The sequence below is a fragment of the Camelus dromedarius genome, chromosome 31, assembly GCF_036321535.1.
Source record: "Camelus dromedarius isolate mCamDro1 chromosome 31, mCamDro1.pat, whole genome shotgun sequence".
Lineage (NCBI taxonomy): Eukaryota > Metazoa > Chordata > Mammalia > Artiodactyla > Camelidae > Camelus > Camelus dromedarius.
The window spans coordinates 16,102,480-16,119,660 of NC_087466.1; the positions used below are offsets into that span (position 1 = coordinate 16,102,480).

At 36.4% G+C, this 17,181-nt stretch overlaps 1 protein-coding gene across 1 annotated transcript in view; it reads right to left on the minus strand.

Moving 5' to 3' along the window:
- The window catches only part of SPPL3 (signal peptide peptidase like 3), a 106,847-nt gene that overhangs the window by 23,748 nt on the left and 65,918 nt on the right, over nucleotides 1-17,181 (minus strand). Inside the window, exon 2 of the mRNA XM_031442773.2 lies at nucleotides 12,570-12,647. Coding sequence (XP_031298633.1) covers nucleotides 12,570-12,647 — 78 coding nt within the window. The remainder of the gene's footprint in view (nucleotides 1-12,569; nucleotides 12,648-17,181) is intronic.

Genomic DNA, 17,181 nt, shown 5'->3' on the forward strand with positions numbered 1-17,181 from the left:
TCAAGTACCAGTAGGTGTGGTTAACTTAAAACCAATTTTAGCCGTTCCATTTCCTTAGAACCTAGTTTGATAAGAATGGCTGCAGGGACATGAATGCTTTAGGCAAGCTAATGAGGTAATAATATATCGGGGAGTGGAGGACAAGCGCTTATATAATTTAAAGCTTTCTTTCAATTTCTCATTGCCTCAAAAAAGCTTAGCTCAAATCAAGCACTGATCATCAGACGTAGACCATGGGTCATTATTCACAAAACAGTAATCTGGCTAAATGAGGTGTAGGACCCCACAAATTTGTTCCGAGAAGATTCATACATTCCAGCTTTACAAACAGTACCAGTGGACCTAAGTTTAGCAGATACCAGGCCACGGTGACTGGGGTCCAATAACGGTTACCCATACTGCATAGCTGACAGCAAACTTAAGCTATTTAAGTAAAGCCTTTGCAGAAGACCCTGCTTCCTGAGTGAACCAGGGACCATTTTGAATTACGGACCTTTATCCCAACTTACTTGGTAATCTATATTAACTCTACAGAGTTAATATAGGCTTGGCCTGACTTAGAACAGTGTGTTTCATCTTCACAGAAGACTATCCTTCAATCCCGTCCACGCTGCCACCACAACCTTATTGTTATTACTGTGCAGTAATATACGATGTGATATTAATACATCATAATCTTATTACTAGATATTCCAAGTAAACTGCATCCTGGCTATGTGCTTAACAAACAGCAAGTCTGGGTTACTGAAATTAATGTTTAAATACTAACAGAAAGACTTTAGCTATGGCTATTCCATTAAAGACAACCATTAACCATCCCAGAAAAAGCCACCTAAATTATAGCATATTATTTGCTATTTTCATTAACTATAATGGAACAGAAAATAGTTATGGGTCAAGCTGTAGGAGGCAGACAAATTTCCAATTACTGATGCTCATATAGAACCTACATTAAGAACCTACTACTAAGAATCCAGGTAGAAGAGATGGTCTTCTGACTAAGCAGCTGAGGATTAAAATAGTAATAGTTAGACTTTATTGAGCTTAAACTGTCAGGCTCTACGCTAGGTGCTTCACAGGCAACATTACTTCTGATTCATAGAATACTGTAATTAATAATGTGACTGCATTTGGAGACAGAGCCTTGAAAAAGCCTTCCAAAGGTAATTAAATTAAAATGAGGTTGTTAGAGTGGGCCTTAGTCCAGTGTGACTGGTGTCCTTGTAAGAAGAGAAGATTAGGACAGAGACAGACAGAGACACACACACCAGACACATGCACACACAGAGAGAAGACGACGGGAAGGGCACCATCTAAGTGTGAAGGTGGACGTCTACAGCCTTTTCAGAATGAAACCAACCCTGCCGACACCTTGATCTTAGACTTCTAGCCTCCCAAACTGTGAGAAAATAAATTTCTGCTGTTTAAGTCACCCAGGCTGTGGTACTTTGTTACGGCAGCCCGGGCAAATTAGTACAGAGATGCTCTATTATTAGCCCTATAATAAGGAAGCCAAAGGTTCTTATTACACCACCCTGCCTTGCCTGTACTATCTCCCTTTACAAAACAAACTTCTATTTTTTTTCTGAAAAAAGTAATATATATGATTACCACCTCCAACAACAAAGAATGCTACAAAACAACAGACTCCATAATCCCTATCCCAGAGATACATAAACTTGGCATATATTTCCCTTTTTTAAAAAAATGAAGATTAATATACGCCATCTCACTAATTAATTTTTCATTCTATACTATGTCAACCATATCTTTGCTCGTCAATAGACACACCTCTTTCATTAAAAAAAAAATAGCTAAGAACATTTCTCCTCGAGTTAACGTGATATCGCTTTTGGATGAACTGTATCTATTCTGCCTAATTAGAGAGAAATAGTAAGAAAAGCAACCTTTTATTAGGCAGATAATATGGTTTGATCTTGAACTGGGTGAGGTATAAATGCAGCTGAGCCTGGCAGATAATCAGTGTCAGAAACTGATCAACATTCAAGGTATAAATCCCAGTGTGCATTTTTTGGTCACTCTGATGCACGTATAACAAGCAGTTTATCGTAGACACTACATCAGGAAGTAGTTTAACATTCTCTGAGTGCTTTAATAAGATATTTGGCTGAGATGGAGATCTGGTTATATTTGCGCTCAATTTTTTTTCAGGCTAAAACTAATTCAGCTATAAGGAATAGAACTTCAGGAATCAACTACTCATATCTTTAGGCACTAGACTGGATTATAAAGAATTTTCTGAGTAAGTCCTAGGCCCACGAGAACTTCCGCTGCTTGCTCGGGACAAGGGGAAATACGGGCTTACAGTTTGGCTTTTTTAGGTTCCTTAGTTGTGAAAAAAAAATGCAAATATGCTGTGAGAACTGTTAAGACAAAGAGGTCAGTATTCAGCTGGCCACAGAGTACATGTCTGGACCGCTGCCAACATTTATCAAGAGATCAATATTGAGGAATAATCAGCTGAAGAACTAGTAACCCATTCATTTCTCCAGATATCATAAAATGTAACATTAGACCACAGTAAGCTAGCAATCTGGACCACACTTTTCTGCTGCTGGTTGTGTCTCCAACTGTAGCTTTTGCCGAAATCTATTTTCACAAACGCCACCAGCTTATACTGCAGGGTACTTTAATTCATTCAACAAACAATGAATGCCTGTTATGAAATGCTATGAAATTCAATGTTGCATCCTCTTTCTGAGTATCTTTGAGACAACGGTCTGTCTGATCTTAAGACTAAGTTGCAATTCACCTAAACAACTGGGTTCTTTTTATCCAAGGGCACTGTGAAGTTTTTTTTCTTTCTTTCTTCTGAAAGTTGTCTGCTAGGACGCTTACTGTGGTATTTGTGGACCACTAGGAGCAAGGGTGTTGGCCAATGTGGCTTGTATTTTTAGACTTATTTTTGGCTCTACTTTGTCTCCACCCATACTTTTCCCTTTTTTTGGCCCCATTTTAATTTACCTTATCTCATCACAACTTGTAAAACTTAATGAATGGTTAAATCCTTTTGAACAGAGCAGAGCAAAAATAAAGAATTGCAGGAAGCAAAATGGAGCTGAGATCATATTTACTGAGAGTTAAACTTGTTCATTTGTTTGAATTCTGATAACGGAGTACAATTGTGAATGCTGAAAGAGAAAGGCAAATCAATTTTTTATTTTAATTTTTTAAAAGAATATCATGTTTTTTGATTATCCTAATATTGGAAGTAAGCACACTGAAGGGGAGAATTCACTCAGTCAAGGTAAACACTCTGTTTGACCTTGGCTTTAAACTAAATGTGTGTGTTCCTAGATAAGTTACAGTGGTTTTTATAAATGGAACACTGAAAAAGGAATTGATGAAACTGTTAAATATATCAAGGACCTTGTCCATATATATTACAATGTACATAACCATTCCCTACAGTATCTAGTAACATTCAGATTTCTGTATGTTTTCTTAAAGTAAGACAGGTTAAGAGATGGCAAAAAGAATAGCTCAAAAGATGAACATATCATGACATTTATGAACCATAGTTAGATTTGTTTTGGTTAACCTGGTCTAACCTTACAATTACATGCATTTAGTATGAAGGGTAACATAATCATAGAAAGTGCATTTCTTATTATCTCTGCAGTCTTATTAACCTGCTGACACTGTCTTCCTAGAGTAGGTCTGGGTATAAACAAATAAACTACCCTCATCATTAAAGAAAGCACAGGTGAGTGCTTGCCTTTAAAAAAAGGGTAGTAGTTACTCTATAAAAGTGTTTTTAATTTATATATCAACTTTATATATATAGATATATAATCTATAGATTATGAAGTGTTTCTTCCTTTTGATTTCCTTTTAGCTCTACTGCAAAGCTGTTATTTTTTGTTTATCATTCCTGATGGGACAGAACTTAAGTGTCTTGACAGTACTAAGCTGCCTAAGAAGTTCTAAGCCATGTTCACATTGTGCTTCTTGGGTCTATGTGCCCATCAGAACAGTCCCTTTCTCTCCCTGTACCCCACCCACCAATTAATGTTCTCCTCTTGGTTTGTCAAAGGCTTTGGGGACATACTGATTAGATGTGTAATTATGCTATTTTTTTTCCTGAGCAGCTGGAAAGATTAAGGAGAGACAGGTGTCATCTTTAAGTAATATAGCAAGTCTAGCAAACAAAACTCAGCCCAGGGATGGCAAACATAAGGGTTCCTAAATCAAAGATTTGTTTGGGGTTTTAGAATCTAGTTTTATTTGGCACAGTTTCCCTCTCTGATCTGAGAAATGTGAAAGCTTAGGTGGGGAATAACCAGTACAATCCACAAGTCTTTTATCCTGTACTTTATGATTTTCTCCATGTCTTCACAGCTCTAAATAAAATGTAATAATTTAAATGAGCAAATCATGTATTTTTATGGTCTCAAATCAGAGGAGATGACATATTTGGCTGGGCATTTGGGTTGGGGTGGGGGGGCAATAGGAACAGAGCTATTCAAATTCAGAAAACATGTTTTGTGCATGTCCCATTTGGAAGGGAGCATGAAAGTGAACAATGGAAGCCAAAGGAGGAGAAATTTACATTAGTGACAGTAAACCATCAAGGCTTATCAAGGATGAAGACTGAGGGGAAATCTTTTTGACTTAGCAAGAGGAGAAACTCTGAGAACTTCAGAAGACTTTCAACAGGGTAGGAGGTAAATAACATATCAGTGAATGGGTCCTTAAAATGCTATCAGCAATCAAGAAACAGCAACTTAAAAAACTGTTAGGAAAGAGTTTATCAAAGTGTGTTATGCAGGTCATCTGAATGAGGCTAGGGTGCTGTGCTGGGCCTCCATCCTAAGCCTACTGAACAATCTTCCCCAGGTGGTTTTTATGCACAATAAGGTCTGAGAACCACCAATGTAGGGGGAAAAATCATTAAAAAGGGGTTTTTAAGAAATTCCTTCTGACTTTACTACCAAATCAATTTATTTGCTTCATATTTGAAATTTTATTATTGTTCTCAATAGCCAGCAACAGTAAAGTACAGCTGGAGTCTGAATCCCAGCCCCCACTTACTACTTGGGTAAGCTACTTAACATTTCTAGGCCTTAGTTTCCTCATTTGTAAAATGGGAACAGCAACATCTCTTTTGCTGAATTGATGTGAGGATTAAATGAGACTTTATGTAAAGCAGTTGGCACATAAATGCTCAGTAAAATATTAGCTATTTTCTTCATCAGGTTTCTTTAATAGTCAATTTCTAAGTTAAAAAAATTGTAATAGCCAATAAAAATCAAGCATCTCTATCTAACCGCCTCATAGTAAGAAACAGAAGTCACTCACAACAATTAAGAGGCATCTAAACTGATAAAAATGGTAGAAGTCAGACAGCAGGATAGCCTGGGAAGCATCATTCAGCACCCTACGGTACCCAACTGGTTATGACTTAATGGAAAACTCCCTGTAAGTATTCTCATCAGGAAATCCATGTCCAAGTAAGTCACAGGCCAGTTCTTCACCCAGCTAGCCCTTGTTTATGTTAAAGCAAGAATCAAGGAGACTGCTTTGCTACCAGTTTTACTTCATTGACTTCTGCAACTTTCATTTGTTACCACAGAGACATTTTTTTAAAAGAGGCATTCCTAAAAACCTCCACAGGATCCCAGGTCAATAAGTAAAAATAACCTATCAGTTGAATACAATATTTGACAAGTTTTGACCTATCAAAACAGTAATCTCAGTATGGTTTGTTTACTGAATACTTAGAAAGAAAGAGATGTGAAAATTGGTTGTAAAAAAATGTTTGAGCACTACTAAAACAGTGCACTTACAAATCACTCTAGAAAACTTGGAGAGCATTACAAGCCAGAATATAGTTAACATTACACTACTACTATCATAAATTATCATTATGTCATAACTAATGAAGTAACAATTGTCACGATATGGGTCCACAGAAGTTACCTGCCCCAAATTAAACAGTGGGAAGAGCCAAACTAGAACCATATCAGTCTCTTGACAAATTGTATTGGCTCCATTTATCAAGTTTCCATGAAAAATCTGTTTTTCTTAAAAGCGTTTTCCACCTCAAAAATGGCACTACCACTGGCTCCAGTTGTTCAGGCCATAAACCTTGGAGTCATCCTTGACTCTTCTCTCTCACACACACCATGTCCACTCCACCAGCAATCTTGTCCTAAATCCACTGATACCTCACTCTACCCTGATTAGCATAAAGTGCCACCACTTTTTGCCTATTACTAGGGCAGTAGGTTTCTTTATTTCACTTTTCCCTCTTACTCAACAAGCTATTTCCCACACAGAACCCAGAACAATCTTCCTAAAACACAAACCAGATTTTGTCACTCCCTGCATTCAACTCTCTGTGAAGGCTGATTTTTCCAAGTGCATATGGAACATTCTCCAGGACATATCATATGCTATACCACAAAGCAAGCTGCAAAAACTTTAAAGGATTGCAGTCATGAAAAGTATCTCTCTCAACACAATTCAAGAATTCAAGAACTGAATTAGGCTGCTGAAATTCTTTTAAACAACAGAGGGAATTTTGAAATTTTCCAATTATTAGGAAAGTAAGAAGAGCATTTATAAAGAACCCATAGGTCAGGGGAAGGGTATAGCTCAGTGGTAGAGTGCGAGCTTAGTGTGCATGAGGTCCTGGGTTCAATCCCCAGTACCTCCATCAAAACAATAAAATAGTAAATAAACCTAATTACCCACCCCCCCAAAAATAAGAAACCATAGGTCAAAGGGAAAAAATCACCGGGAAAAGTATGTTGAATGGAATGAAATTCATACAATACAAAATAACAAAATACAACATAACAAAACTTATGATACAGTTAAAGCAGTGCTTAGAGGGAAATTTGTAGCTTTAACAGCTTGTGCTAAAAGAGAAGGTTTCAAATCAGTAACTTGAGCTTCCACCTCAAGCATTTAAAAAAGCAACATAAACTAAACCTCAAGCAAGCAGAAGGAAGGAAATAATATTAGAGTGGAAATCAATGAAAAGTAAAAACAGAAAAAGGAAAAAGAAAAAAAAAAAAATCAGAAGTTGGTTCTTTGCCAAGATCAACAAAACTGGACTGCTCTTTAGCTAGAAGACATAAATGCCTAACATAGAAAACGAAAGAGGGAACACTACTGACCGACAGAGATTAAATGGATTATAAGGGAACAGCGTGAACAAACTAATGCCAACAAATGAGACAATTTAGAGGAAATGCAAAAATCCTAGAAAGATAAAAATGACCAAAACTCAAGAAGAAACAGAAAATCCAAGTAGACTTACAGGGAGTAAAGAAACAGAATTGGTAACTAAAAATCTTCCCACATGCAACCGTAAGAGAGCTGGAATGGCTATACTAACAACTGATGGAAGACTTTTAAGACAAAAACTGTTGCTAAAAATAAAAGAGGGACATTTTATCCCAGTCAGGCCACCAGGAAAACATAACAATCATAGACAAGCAAAAAGTGAAAAGACAAGTCCACAGGCCGGGAGAAACTCTTTGTAAGCATTTATCTGATAAAGAATTTGTATCCACAACATATAGGTGACTCTTGAAAATAAGATTTGAACTGCATGGTTCCTCTTATACATGGATTTTTGTCACTAAATATGTACTCCAGAACTACATGATCTGTGGTTGGTTGAGTCCTGGGATGTGGAACCATGGCAGCAGAAGGCCGACTATGAAGTTATAACATAGGTTTCTGACTGCGCGGAGAGTTGGCACCCCTAGCCCTTGCGCTGTTTTAAGGTCAGCTGTATAAAGTACTCTGAAAACAATAAGAACCCACCTAATTTTTAAATGAGCAAAAGACCTAAACAGACACTTCATCAAAGAAGACACACAGATAGTAAATAAGCACAAGAAAGACACTCAACATCATTAGTCATTAAGGAAATGCAAATCAAAACCACAATGAGGTACCACTTCAAATGCACCAGAATAGTAGAGTATCTAGAATCCAAAAGACAGATAATAAGAGACATTGGGACCCTTATACATTGTTGTTAAGAATGTAAGATGGTGCAACTGCTTCAAAAAACAATTTCTCAAAATGTTTAAGCACAGAGTTACCACATGACCCAGCAATTCTATTACTAGGTATCTACCCAAGAGATGTCCACACAAAACTCATACATGAATGCTCACAGCAGTCAAAATGTGGAAACAACCTAAACATCTGTCAGTTGATGCATGAATAAACAAAAGAGTATTATTTGGCAATAAAAAAGAATGAAATACTGATACATGCTACAGCATGGATGAACTCTGAAAACATTACACTTTGTGAAAGAAGCCAGTCACAAAAGGCCACATATTGTATGATTCCACTTCTATGAAATGTCAGAGGTGGCACATCGAGAGCAGAAAAGAGACTGATGGTTGCCCAGAGCTACGGAGAGAGGAAAGGGGAATGACTGCTAATGAGTACGAGGTCTCTTTGGGGATGATGAAAATGTTCTAAAATCGGTGTGATATGATGATGACTACACAACTTTATAAATATGCTAAAACCACTAAACTGTACACTTTACATGGGAGAACATTACAGTACGTACATTCTATCTCAATAAAGCTGTTTAAAAAAGGGGGGGTGGGAAGCAGTGAACCAAGCAGGAAAAAACAAAACTAAAAAAATTTCCCACAAAAAAAGGTCTGGCTTAGACAGGTAAATTCTATAAAACATTTAAAGAAGAAATACTACAATTCTACACAATCTTTTCCAGAAAAAGAGATGAAAAAGAAACACTTCTTGACTCATTCAATAAGGCCAATATTACCTGGATACAAAAGCCATAAGAAGACATAAGAAAACCACAGAACAATATCCCTCATGAATACAGACCCAAAAATCTTCAACAAAATACCAGCAAATGGAATCTGGAAGCATATAAAAATGATTACATACCATGACTAAGTGGGATTTATCCCAAGACTACCAAGGTTGGTTCAATATTTAAATAATCAATTAATATGATGTATGCATATTAATAGAATAATGGACAAAAACTACATGATAACCTCAATAAATGCATGAAAACATATGGCAAAATCCAACATCCATCCATGATAAAAACTCTTCACAAACCAGAAACAGGAGGAAATTTCCTCAGTTTGATAAAGCGGTTTATGAAAAACCTACAGCTAACAACATACTTAATGGTGAACAACTAAACACTTTCCCCTCAGGATTAGGAATAAGGCAAGGAAGGAGGTGTACTCTTGTCACTTCAACACTGTACCAGAGGGTCTAGCCTGTACAGTAAGACACCCCCGTCCCCGCCGCCAAAAAAAAAGAGGAGAAGAAGAAAACTTAAAGGCATTCAGATCTGAAGAGAAGCAGCAAAGCTGTCTACCTGCAGACCTCATCGTCCTGCATGTACGAAACCCCAAGAAATCCATACACAAAAAACTACTGGCACTAATAAATGAGTTCAGCAAAGCTACAGGTACCAGATTAATATTTAAAAATCATCCGTAGTTCTACATACTTAGCAATGAATAATCGAAAAATAAATCAAGGGAAAAAACTGAAAGCTTTATACACTGAAAATTACAAAACATTAGTAAGAAAAATTAAAGATCTAAATAAATGGAGAGACAGTCCAGGTCTCTGGATTGGAAGGCTCAATATTATTAAGATAGTGATTCTCTTCCAACCAATCTACAGATCCACAATACCTATCAATCCCAGAAGAAATTTTTTTGTAGAAATTGACCAGCTGAATCTAAATTTAATATAGAAATGCAAAGGCTCCAGAATAGCCAAATGATTTTGACAAAGAACAAAACTGTAAGACTTACACTACTAGATTTTAACACTAACTATAAAAGCTATAGCAATCAAGACTCCAGGGTGCTGGAATAAAGAAAGCTATATGGATCACAAGTACAGAAATGGGGAGTCCAGTGACAAACCCTTACATTTATGGTCAGCTGATTTTTGACAATGGGTGAAGAATAGTCTTTTCAACAAATGGTGCTGGGACAATTGGATAGTCACAGTCATAAAGATGAACTTAGACTCATATTTCACACCATACACAAAAATCAACTCAAAATGAAATTATAGACTTAAAATGTAAACAGTAAAACTATAAAACTTCTTAAAGAAAACATAGGAGAAAATTTTTGTGCCCATGGACTGGGCAAAGAGTTTTTTGGTACACCAAAAGCATACTCCATAAGACAAAAAAGTAAGTTGGACTTTATCAAAATTAAATATGTTTATATTTTTAAAAGACACTATCAAGAAAATAAAAAGGCAAGTTAGAGATCGGAAAAAAACATATCTGCAAATCATATGAATGAGCGAGAACCTGTATCTAGAATATTTAAAGAACTGTTATAATTCGGTATAAGACAACATAATTTTAAAATGGGTCAAGATTTGAACAGGCATTTCACCAAAAAAGAAAAACACATGGCCAATAAACAGATTAAAAGATGCCTGCCATCTTTTCAATATCCTGATCTCAGTTATCAGGGAAATGTAATCAAGGCACAATGAGATATCATTTCACACCCTAGTACTAGAATGGGTATAGTAAAGAGACAATGTGTTTTAAAAAGCCCTTTCCTGCTACTAAACTGTATGCCTAAAAATGGTTAAAATGGTGAACTTTATGTTATTTATATTTTACCACACACATAGCAAAGCCCTTACCAATACTTAGGAAAAAAAAAGATAAACAAAGCAGGAAAAACAAAAACAAAAACAAATCTTCCCACAAAGAAAGCACAACTTTAGACAGCTTCGCTGGTGATTTCTAGCAAATATTTGAAAAAGAAATAACACAATTTTAAACAATCTTTTTCAGAAAACAGAAGAGGTGGAAATACTTCCAAACTTACTCAGTGAGGTAAATTTAAATGTGTAATTAAAGGCAACATGATTTACTTTTTGCAGAAAGTGCTAAAGTAAAAATACACAAGGTATTGATCACAAGTTTTGAGAATTGGGTTTCAATCCAGACTTTGTTACCAACTAGTTGTAATACAATCTTTGTCAAGTTACCTCATCTCGTTGGGCTTCAGTTCCCTCATTTGTAAAATAAGGAGACTCACCAGAGAAATTCTTTCCGTCTATATGATACAGTTCTACGGTACATTTACTACATAAAATTGTGTTTAGAAACTGCCCCGTTCTAAATTGGTATAACCCTTCTGGAAAACAACAAGGCAATATGTAGTAAGAGCCAGTTTATATTTTCTGGAGGTTTTCAAGTTTTTGATATTTCTCTTAGGGATACTTTTCAACCAAAGCAAAAGAATACATAAAAAGACGGTCACCTTAACAACCCATACGTCCAAAAGAGTGGAAGACAAAGAAATATCAAATTACTAAAAATCAGTGTGAAGATGACAGTGGAAATATTTTTATTAGATAAAAATAATCAGAATATGAATGATTTAAACTATAAAAATGTACACAGTATGTAAGTATATGACAAATAAAAGATCATTTGAAATAATGAAAGGAGTCCAAAGTTTTTTTTTTTTAATTATAAAGACTTTTGAAATGTTGACATATTATATACTCAAAAAAATAAAAAACTTGCCCAAAGGATAAAGATACAAAATATCAGGATTATGCTGATAAGGTTCTAAGTCACTCTGGCTTGCCTAATGCTTCCAAGAGTGGTTATGAACCCAGGGAACTCCGCAGAAGTCTCAATGATGAAAACTTTTATCACCTGATACTGGAATTACCAGCAGTACATTACTCGTTCTACTCAGTGTTGAGATAAAGCCTGGAAGTCTATGATTTTACGAAGCACCCATTAAAGTTCAGATATGATCCTGGATAGTTCAAAATCCTTATGCCTTATTATTTCATTTGTCACTGTTACTCCCTTTCATGTTTTCAATGTAAAATTTCTCAAGCAGCCTTCATTTTTAAATGTATCAGCCATAACTTTATAGCTACTTGAGTTATACAACCACTAAAGTTCCTCTCAAGTAAGAGTAGTGAAAAAAAGAAGTGAAAAGTTTCCTGATTTTCATTTGTATTCCTACGGCTGCCTGCTAGGATGGGAATCCTGAGAAGATCCAGCCTCAGCATTAAGGTCAGCAGAGAGCATACTTGGTAAATGCTACCATGCACAATCCTCATAACAGTATACTGAACCATATGAAATTAGGACAAAAAAGCTGACTATGAGCAGTTTCATATGGCTCAACTTAGGTCAGTGCCTTTTTTATTATTATTATTATTGTTATTCAGAAAAACTTCGTTTTCTTTGAGACTCTGTAGGATCACGGTCCTCTCCTTAAACCTTCTTAATGACTGTACTTATGTGAGTCACTATTTTCAGAACCAGAATTTAAACAATTAATTTTTGCTTGTTTGCATTAAAATGCCAAAGCAGTAAGCAAAACCAAGCGTTTTAACAACAGCCAACTAAAGCATAAACATCAGAATTATTCCATTCAACTCAATTCCTGTCAAAGTCATGTTTCTCCTCCTCGGGCAATAGGTTTTGGTGCCAACACATTCAGAGCAATGCTTCTTCCACCTCCAACTGAAATCAATCCCATTTGAGAGCATCTTACCTGAAGCTACCATAGACTATAAGTAGAATGGAAATCAGAAATGTAGACACTTGACTGGAATCCACCAGGGAATAGGCCCTAGAGAAATAAGAGGAAAAAAAATTTTAAGACATGGCAGCAAATCTTCATGGGGTTTACAGCCTAACAAATTCTACAAACCCCACTAAGTTTTATTTTTGTCTTTAAGAAGGAAAAAAGGTGTAAATTAGCACTAACAAAATACATAATTAAAATAGATCTGCTAGTTTAACATAAAAAATAAATGTACAGATTCACAGCTATTATTAGTTAACACTCATAGGGTGTTAAAATGTTACCAGTGTAAATATCCTATCCCTGTATGATACACAGTAGGTGCTTGTAACATCCACTCCCAAGTTAAAAAGTACCAAAATATGTACCAACTCAGTACGCTTGAATTAGCAATAGTATTTTACTGGTTTTACTCAGTGATGAAGTTAAAGCCTGTATCTCTCTCCTGGATTCTAGTTCCATTTTTACAACTACCTACTGGTTCTCTCCAACTGGGTGTCCTATGGGAGGATCTTCAGAGTCAACAGGTCCAAAACTGAAGTCATTATTTATCCCGTCATACCTGACCCTCCCAAGGAATAATAACATGATTCCCTCGCTGTCAAAGCTAGAAATCTGTCGCATTCTTGACACCCCTTCACTTACTTCCCACATGTGATGACAGGCAGCAAGTCCCACAACTTCCACGTCCCCAAATACCTTACTTCTCTCAATCCTACTGCCAGTTCCTCAGCTCCCTTCTATGGCTTGACAATCAGAAACCTTATCTGCTAGTCTGCCTTCAGGAATTCACCCATTCTTGTTAGGGATTTTCGTAAAACAAATTCCTCTTCATTTTTTTTTCATTCAGCAAATATTTAATGATGCCTCTGTGCTAGCTAGCCCCGGCACTCTGCTAGCTCCCGGGGATATAGCAACAAACAAGACTGTCTTGTCTTGTCCCTGGATGTCTTTCCTAAAAGAATTTAAAAATTAAATTTTGTTCTAAAGGGAGAAAACAAAAAGCTAACATAAGCAAGTGAATATTATTGTTGAAAATGTTTAAAGGGGAGAAAGAGAAGTACAGGGTACCCTGAGAATGTATAATAGGTGGACGCTATCTAAGAAATGGGAGGTTGGGGGTGCTTTCCTCAGGGAGGTAGATGAATGAGAGAGAGACAAGACGTGCTGATTGTTTATGGGAGCTAAGAGAGAACACCCAGGTTTCTGCTAAGCAGCTTGTAGATGATTGTACCATTTGGCAAAAAAGGCAATACAGGAGGGGCAGATTCAAAGTTAAGTTTGGGATGTGCTGAGGTAACAGTTGGACTTCTGGGTCTAGAGTTCAGAAGCAGCTCTAAGCTACACACAATGTGTATCTAAGGACACATACTGGGAGCTCATAACCTTCTACATGGTAAATGAAGCCATGGATTTGGGTGATAAGAGGGTCAGGATGAAAGCCTCAAAATTAAAAAATTTAAAGATCAGGAAGAAGGAAGAGCTGCAAAGAAAATAAAAATGAAACAGAAAGAGGAAGAAACCCCAGAAACCCCAAGGTAGCAAGGTAAGTGATGAATTGTCAGAGAGGCAGCAGGATCAGATGAGATGGTGCCTTAACGTGCTCTACCCCTTACCAGCTGCTGGACTAGTTACTTAACCTCTCTAAACTTTAGCAACTTCATCTATAAAACGAGGATAATGACAACACCTACCTCAAAGAGCTGTAAGAGAATTAAATGAGATGATTCATACACAGAGCTGAACAAGTAAGTACTCAATGTTCACTGTTCATTTTAGGAGGTAGCCTGTGTTGAAGGCTACTGAGATGCCAAGCAAGATGAAAACTGAACTGTCACTGGTGACCTTAGCAAGAACGGTTCTAGTGGAGTGGTGGGAATGGGAGTCAGGTTAGAACAGGCTGAGGAGCTAAGGAAATGGATACAGACAGTTTTATGAAAAGTACAGAGAGGAGAATAGCAGTTAGAGGGGAATGTAAGGTAAGGAAGCCTTAAATATTTTTTTAAAGACAGAAGATACTCAGTCTGTTTTGTATGCTGACTAGAAGAGGAAAGACTAGTGAATACAGTGAGGGATAAGTTTCCTTTAATCTTTCTTAAAAAACATGAAATATAATGGAATTTCATGGTAAGATATTGTGGTCTGTAATGTCATTTTTTTATCTTTAGTTATTAGAGATATATGCTTAAGTATTTCTGGGTGAAATGATATGATTTCAGATTTGCTTTAAAATATTCCAGAATTTTAAAAACGGGTAGGAGGAACCATTTTTTAAGGTGAAATTGTTTTCAACTATTGAAGCTGGGATGATAGGTGTCTGGGAGTTCATTATACTTTTCTCCTTGCTTCTGTGTGTTCTGAAAACTTCCACAATAAAAAAAGCAAAAACTTTTTTTTTTTTTTTAAACAGCAAAGTCTCTGAGATAGTGAGACAATGAAGAGCATGAGAGGCAGACGAACACAGGAGTGTATGTTCTGGGTCATGAGTTCTGTCCCACAGCATCCCACAGAGGGCAACCATCCTTTCCTGAAATTTCCATCAGCAAAGGGAATGGGAATGCACAAGACAGGGCGGACCCGCCAGCCTCTCTGCAAGCCTGTCCAGCAGTGCAGCTGTGGCTGGCCAGGGTGTCCTCTTTCAGAAAACCAGATGATGCAATGCAGACAGGGCTTACCCACCAAGAGATACCTGAGACAGTACATTTCATACATTAGGAAGATTGATTCAACTTCTCTTTAGTCTAAAATTATTTCTTGCTATGCCATAATCTTTGTGCATATCTTTCAAAATTCTGAAAATAAATAACCTGTTTAGAAGGAATATTTTCTTAAAGTTAAAAAATATTTTTGGGGAATAGCTCATATATTCATATGGCACAAAAATCAAAACTACATATAGTACACACTAAGAAGTCTCAGTCCCACCTAGCCCCTCCCCCATGTCTTCAGAAAACCACTTTTATTAGTTTCTTGTCTAGCCTTCTAAAATATATTCGTATAAACATATTATTTCTCACCATTTCTTACAGAAAAGACAGACCATTAAATATACTACTCTATACTGCCGCATCCCCTCCCCTTTTAAACTATAGCCTAGAGATCTTCCTGGATTGGTACATGGAGATCTTTTTCTTCTTTATTTTTATTCTCTTTAAACATCTGCATAGTATTCCATCATGTGGATATCCCAGTTTTTGTTTTTCAAGAAACAAATCCCTTTTAGATGTGGTTGTTTCCAAAAATTCTGTTACAATTCTGTAGTAAAGAGCTTTATAAATTACACCCGCAGTGCACACTAGAAATGACACATCTATGTAGAACGAAGTTCCTAAAAGTGAGACTGAGGGATGGATGAGGAAGTGCACTTGCAACTTGATAGATGTTGCCAAGCTGCCCTCCAGAGAGGTTATATTATTTTGCATGCTCACCAGTAATAGATTAGCATCCCTGGTTCCCAAAGCCTTGTCAACAGCGAGTGTTGTCTAACTTTTGAAGTTTTACCAATCTGACAGATGAAGACTGGTATCTCAATATGGTTTTCATTTGTATTAATTAATGTTCTGATGTAATTAAATTTTAAAATAAAGTGAGTTTGAACAGCTTTTCGTAAGACTAAGGACCAGTAGGCATTTTAAAAAGCAATTTAGAAGTTTTTCAGACTCCTGTGCTACAAAACATAAAGGCAGCCTTTTTTTTAACTTTCCTTTTGCTGGTGTTTTACTTGGGTGACTTGGCTTTTTTGTACTCTTTGTATTCTGAAGCATACTGTCAATCCTTATAAAAGGTAGATTAAATGGCCAAACTTCCCAAACGCACTGTCTTAAGCTCTGGTACTGTTTATTCCTTTTGCTATCCACTCAATGGAGACTCTCCAGAGACTTGTCGCTTAAGACTTCTAGAAGTCTGGGTTCAATTTTTGTGAAACCAGCTCTTCCTCCTTCAAAAATCCTCTGTGCTGTGCTCTAGTCTGTGTGACTGACCATCCTTAGTCACTGACTTTCTTGTGAAGAAAGTCTCTTTCAATGTCAAGGTCTGACTATGTGCAGAATACCTTATGAAGAGGCTGATGAGTGCTACCAGGTCCTGTCTCCATTTCCTGGCAAGAAGCATGTCACCCCTGCAGAACTATGTGCATGGTTTCAGAAAAAACGTTCTGATGTTTCATTTCATGGTTTCTTCTATGCTGGACCATTTTATTTTCAAATAAGTCTATACCAAGAAAATCTGGTTAATGCTGATTCTTAATATAGTTCATGGTATTTTATAATTTATAATAAAACTTAAAAAAAAGTTTTAACAACTTTGTAAACTGTACCAAATGTCACCTAATTAGAAGTTGTAATTTATTTCATGGTGTTATTTGAAATTTTATGTATTTTCAACTCAAACCACCATTACGAAAGTTTTACAGAAAGCCCTTTAACAGAAAGAATTTATTATAAAATACAGAACATGGATTAAAATTAATTTTAGCCAATTTCCATTTTAAAATTATTATCAGTTTTCTTTTTAAAAATTATGAAAATAACTGTTCATGTAAAAATTCAAATAACAGTTAAGAAGCAGAAGTACAAGTGCA